This window comes from Triticum aestivum, chromosome 1D, assembly GCF_018294505.1.
Source record: "Triticum aestivum cultivar Chinese Spring chromosome 1D, IWGSC CS RefSeq v2.1, whole genome shotgun sequence".
In the NCBI taxonomy this organism is placed as follows: domain Eukaryota; kingdom Viridiplantae; phylum Streptophyta; class Magnoliopsida; order Poales; family Poaceae; genus Triticum; species Triticum aestivum.
This window is the reverse complement of record NC_057796.1, coordinates 396,961,477-396,967,355: the sequence shown is the minus strand read 5'-3', so window position 1 is coordinate 396,967,355 and position 5,879 is coordinate 396,961,477. Positions and strand designations below refer to the sequence as shown.

General features: G+C 44.8%; 1 protein-coding gene across 2 annotated transcripts; it reads right to left on the bottom strand.

The window, feature by feature from the left end:
- Positions 1 to 411: 411 nt before the first annotated feature.
- Positions 412 to 2,333, bottom strand: LOC123182347 (zinc transporter 9). Of its 2 annotated transcripts, XM_044594884.1 has the most exons (4): positions 1,944 to 2,333; positions 1,212 to 1,844; positions 964 to 1,113; positions 412 to 886 (listed from the first exon to the last, which is right to left on the bottom strand). In XM_044594884.1, the coding sequence occupies exons 2-4, from the start codon at positions 1,839 to 1,841 to the stop codon at positions 581 to 583; spliced, it is 1,086 nt and encodes a 361-aa protein (XP_044450819.1). In that variant the 5' UTR covers positions 1,842 to 1,844; positions 1,944 to 2,333; the 3' UTR covers positions 412 to 580. The 2 variants fall into 2 exon arrangements, with proteins under 2 accessions (XP_044450819.1, XP_044450818.1); XM_044594883.1 differs by having other exon boundaries at positions 1,212 to 2,333.
- Positions 2,334 to 5,879: the final 3,546 nt, after the last annotated feature.

Below are 5,879 nucleotides of genomic sequence, written 5' to 3'. Positions count from 1 at the left end.
CGAGCGCGATACGAAGCGCCGGCTCGTCCTCGTCTCCGGAATTGCTATCGGAGTGGTTGCCGGTGCTGGACATGCTTGTCGGTGGTAGGGATTGGACGGATTGGGGAAAGGGGAGCGTCGGGGAGTGGAGCGGAGTGAAGTGAGCTAGGGTTTGCTCCGGAGGGGGATTTTGTGGGGTCGGGGTGGGTCAGCGGTGGGCCGGGCTGACATGGCGGACGCGCTCAAGCCGCCTCATATCCGCCCTACGTTTGGGCTGGATATGAGCGGTGCCGGTTAGCCCAAGCGTTTATCTGCGGTTTGAGAGTTCCTTGGGTTAGTTTTTTGTGACTTGTCAGTGACCGGACGGTCTACCCGGACGTTTGATACGTGTTGATGTCAGGTTGTAGATGCTCTAAGGAGAGAAGACCAGACCCCATGTAGTTTGATAGTTTGATCTACTATACATGTATACATTTTTACTAGCAAGCAACAAGAAAAAGAAAGATAAATCCTCACTATGCCCCCCACAAGATGACTGAACCAAGAACAAGAACAAGAAAAATTCTTCAAAACGATTTTTTTTTCAGGTGAGGACGATATCTCAGGCCCATATGGCAAGCATTGACATGAGACCCGTCCCAAGCAGCAAGGAGAGGTTTACGATGACCTGCAGCCTTCCGTTGCCCTGCACCCTAGGGTTCATAAAGTCTTCGGCGAGGAGGTCGACGAGGGCCATGTAGTTGAGGATTCCGGCGGCGGCGGCGCTGAGGATCCCTTGGATGATCAGGGTGTTGGGGCTGTTCTCGTCGTAGACGGAGGATATCCCGATGCCGATCACGACGCCAACCGGCGTGGTGAGTGAGAAGAAGAGCGCCATCAGCAGCACGGACTTCAGGCGGAACTTGGCCTGCCAGAAGTTTCATTCATTTACCGACGGTCAGCCTGCATTATCTACCTCAGTTTACGGACCTGCTACGTACGTACCTGAACGATGCATCCTCCGAGCCCTATCCCTTCGAAGAACTGGTGGAAAGTTAGCGCGACCACGAGTGGTCTGATCGTGCTGGTGCTCTGGGATGCGCCTAGAGACATGCCGATGATCACCGAGTGCACTATGATCCCCAGCTCCAGCACCTTCAGATCAAGCACGCGTACATGCATGCACAAACATTAAGCGTCGATGCAACGGTTTAGTCACTATGGTAGTATGGAATGGATGCATCGATCGGCACCTGCGAGATGACACGCTGGCGGATGAGCTGCGCGCCGCCGTCGTCGGACGCCGCCGCCGATGACGCGACGACGGCTGACACGCCGTGGGAGTGACCGACGTGCGCGTGATGAGCCGACATGGCCTCCACGTCGTCGGCCCCGACGACGGCCGCGGCCTTCTTGGCGTGCGCGGCGCGCCGGAAGTAGCCCGTGGCGATGGTGTCGACGACGAGCGTGGCGATGGCCGCGAGCATGGCGACGAGGCCGGCGAACGGGAACTTCTGCCACGGCCCGCTGACGAGGCACGGCGAGCCGAGCCGCTCGAAGGCCTCCGGGAGGATGTGCACGAAGGAGGTGGCGAGGATGACCCCCGCCGCGAAGGCCTTGACGCCGAAGAAGAGGTCCCTGTCCGGGCTCAGCGCAGGGAACCTCCGGCCCAGCGACGGGATGGCGCAGCCCGCCGCGCTGGCCACGAGGATGCAGAAGACGGCGATGATCCTGAGCCTCAGCGAGCCCGCCTTGTCCTGCTCCTCCTCCTCGCCGCCGGCCTCGCACTCGCACTCTGCACGCGCGAGCAGAGGGAGGGAGGAGACGACGGCGACGAGGAGGAGGCACAGGGCGGCGAGCTTGAGACCGGCTGCTGCTGCCATGGTCTAGTCGTCGGGGGCGAAACAAGAACAACGGTGATGAGCGGCAGGAGAGACGACATACGCACGCCTATATACCAGACACAGAGCTGCGAGCCAGTGTACCTAATGAAATGAGATATTATCGGTGTGGACGTATCCGATTCGCGCAGAGACTTTCTGAAGAACCGGATATTATGAACAGCAAGCCGATATTCCCAATGTCAACAGGGGCAAAGCTTTAGAGTTGCCATTCACGTCATGCAACTTTTCATCTATCTATCTAGCAGTATATGCGCATGTGGTGCATGAACTTGCAGTTATACTTACCAGCGCGCCACTTTTGGGTAATATTATGTGCGCACCACCTTACCCTTTTGTTATGGATGCACTTTCTCCGGTCGACCTCTCGCCATTTGTGCGTCCAAGATGCCCGCAGTTGCCACCATGCATGCAGAGTTGCAGATGCAGCACCACCTCTCTTCCGCCGCTTCACACTTTCCTAGTGAGGCATGATTGGATGGCTTTGGAGCCACTGATCTGACGGTTGAACAAATGGCTTCCCTAGAGTTTATAATGCTCCAACTTGAGCATCTTTCAAAGTTTCAATGCCAACTTGAGCATCCGGTCAACGCCGCAGCCTGTACTGGTGCAGTAATACTCTTTCTCCTGAGATCTGATCTGTGCAGAAAACAAAAGATTGTTGAGATGCACTAAGGGTGTCGACACCGTGAGGGCACGGCATGACATGGTTGACTTTGTTTCGCAAGCTATTGATCTACTAGTAGTAGTAGTAGTATAGTCTATTCACGCATCGGATTTCTCGGGCTCACTTCACACTACATTGGAGATCCAACTTGATCGGCTGCAATTTTCCCGCTGGTGCCGTCACATGGGCAAGAGTGCCGTCATTTGTGTATGCACATATGATTAACAAGCATATAAAACCAGCAAAAGATAATCTGATCATAGGATTGCAGCCTATCTAGGATAAGTATACACAAATTCTCGCGGTGCATTTGTTCGATCTAGTAATTGGAAACCTGGCAGCACGCCTTGTACTAAATCAGCGGTAATTAATATGGATTGAAGAGAGTAGTACTTGTAACAAACTGGCACATTGGATAGGTTTCAAAAGTATCACAACCTTATTTATGCGTAAATCATGAATGCACCATATTATATGGACATGAAGTTTCTTAGCTCGAGCTCATATGAACTCGGGTGAACAGTAAAATTGGAAAATTCTAATTTTTTTTTTGTGACTAACGTTGGCAAATGTTGTCAATGATTGCAAAGTTTCATCTTGAAAGAACATTTGTAGAAGCCGTGGCAAAAAAGAAATTGATACTCAAAAATGTTATTTCCAAAAGCATTTTAGATTGATGATTCTGTTTTTTTTTGCCACATATTCCACAAATGTCATTTCATGATGAAATTTACAAGCACTCAAAACATTTATCAATGTTTGCAACAGAAAAATCAGAATTGTTTGGATTCATTTTCATTTTTTCTGAGTTTAACTGGTCATCACAAGTTCATTTGAGTTCGGGGCCAAAAGAGTACTTTCTCACATATATCAGGTATAGAATTCCACATATTTGAACTACACTAGATAATTGCACGTGCGTTGCAACGTGAGCATAAGCATTATTAGACTGACCCGTGACTGTAGGCTTATTATCACATTTATGCGCTAAAATTATACTCCCTCCGTCCGAAAATACTTGTCATCAAGATGAATAAAAGGGGATGTATCTAGATGTATTTTAGTTCTAGATACACCTTTTTTTATCCATTTTGATGACAAGTATTTCCGGACGGAGGGAGTAGAAAGTTTTTATATACAATCACCATGATTTAGCCGTCGTCTTATTATTCAACAATTATTTGGTACTCCATCCAATCCTTTATATAAGGTACATTTGTTTTCTGATAAAATTTCATAGCGTAAGGTGCATTTTTTCAATTCCTCGTAATTCCTTCTTAGCCCTAAAATATAAAAAGTATATCTCCCCCGATTGCATGTATGTCTCCTTATAGCAAAAGAAAGAAAGTATTTCTCTCCCGATTGCATGTATATCTTCCTTCACCTGTCACTAACCAACATTTGGTCCCAAATTCTCTAAAATTCCGTTCCTTGCTTATCGTGCCAGAAACACAACTTACATAAAGGAATGGAGGGAGTAAGAATATATTCACTTACCGAAGAAAAATATATTTTATTTTGGTAAGTTAGTAAGACGTGGGAGAATCGAGTTGGTTTAGGGAAAACCCGTGGGAGAAAATTCAGAGATGAGAGGAAAAACGTCATACAAAAGAAGCAAAAGGGAACGTATATAGAGAAGTTGGACAAAGGAAAGGGTGAAACAGAAAATTTATCCATTTTAATGACAAGTATTTTCGGACGGAGGGAGTAATATACTACTCCCTCTGTCCCATAATATAAGAACATTTCTCAAACTATATTAGCTCGAAAAACGTTCTTATATTATGGGACGGAGGTAGTAGTATATTAGCACACAATTTAACTACCTATATTAATGTGATCGTGTAAATAAATGTTACCCAATCCTGCCCTAAATACTCTTGTTGACTTACCAAATAAAACATAAGTTCATCTGGTAAGTCAATAGAAGGTGGGATAATTAAGGTTATTATCAAGGAATAATGCTCAGAACAAATATGGAAGGTTGGACGAAGGTCTCAGCCTACAGGAAAATGAACTATACTTATTTTTAAAGTCACAAGTAGAGATATATAGATAGATATACATATATAGATATATAGATATGCAGATATAGATATAGATAAAGAGAGTATAGAGATACAAAGACTGGTATAGATTTTATATTAGAGGAAGATCTTCATGGAGTACCACAAAGATATAGGCAGTCGAGAATATTCAAGAAGCCATCTCCTTACCAAGTCTCATATTAGCAAAATGTCGTCATTTAGCATAATACATATAAAAGCCGGATAATATAATGATTGTTGGATCTACGGTAAGATAAGAGTACTCAATTCGTCTTATGCTTTCATTTGATCAAGTTATGAACTTGGCACTTCCGACTTTACTATATTTTAAGTGTGGACTCTATTTTCAAACCCCCCATATATTTATTTGTAACAAAGTCACATGTCGGAGATTCTAGAAAACTTTCACCTTGTTACATTTCACGATGTAAATCATATTTGAACCACCTTTGTTGGATAGACATGGTATTAATAAATCCCGACTGCATTTGATTGGTCTTAATCATCTTCAGTCAATGGAAACTACATATTTGAGAAGACAATTTTTCAATGCTACTAGGCCTCCATCTATGTAAAAATGTTGTCATTTGCGTGAACAGATGCGACAAATATGTAACAGCGAAAAAACAGTTATAACATGGTTGGCACTGCGATAAGATTACTGAACTCGTCATGTCTCTTTGATCGAAATGCAACTCAGTAGCACGTCTGGTTTTGTTTTCCAAGCCTCCCCTGACGCAATTTTTTTCTTCATATAGCAAATAGTATATAACAATGGCACAAAAAGTCATTAATCGGATGGTCAACTCAATGATAATATTATCCAACTCGTCATCTGCCTTAGTTTGATCGAAATACAACTTGGTAACACGTCTGATAGTATGACCTATATTTACCACCGTGTATTTGTAACAAAATGACACGTTGAATTGAAAATCATAATCATACGCATGCCTATATACCAGTATAGAGCTACGAGCCAGTGTACCTAATAAAATGAGATATTATATTGGTGTGAACGTATCCGATTCGCATGGAGACTTTCTCAAGAACCGGGTATTATGAACAGCTAGCCGATATTCCCAATGTCAACAGGGGCAAAGCTTTAGAGTTGCCATTCACGTCATGCAACTTTTCATTTTATCTAGCAGTATATACGCATGTGGTGCATGAACTTGCAGTTATATACTTACCAACGCGCCACTTTTGGGAAATATTATGTGCGCACCACCTTACCCTTTTGTTATGGATGCCCTTTCTCTGTGTTAGAAGTGAGAGAGGGATTGTTGCGGAATATGATGGATG

Coding starts and splice junctions, on each gene's coding strand:
- LOC123182347 (XM_044594883.1), bottom strand. CDS start 1,841: ATGGCAGCAGCAGCCGGTCTCAAGCTCGCCGCCCTGTGCCTCCTCCTC. Junction 1,114..1,211: donor GCCAGCGTGTCATCTCGCAG/GTGCCGATCGAT, acceptor CTTGATCTGAAG/GTGCTGGAGCTGGGGATCAT. Junction 887..963: donor TCGGAGGATGCATCGTTCAG/GTACGTACGTAG, acceptor AACTTCTGGCAG/GCCAAGTTCCGCCTGAAGTC.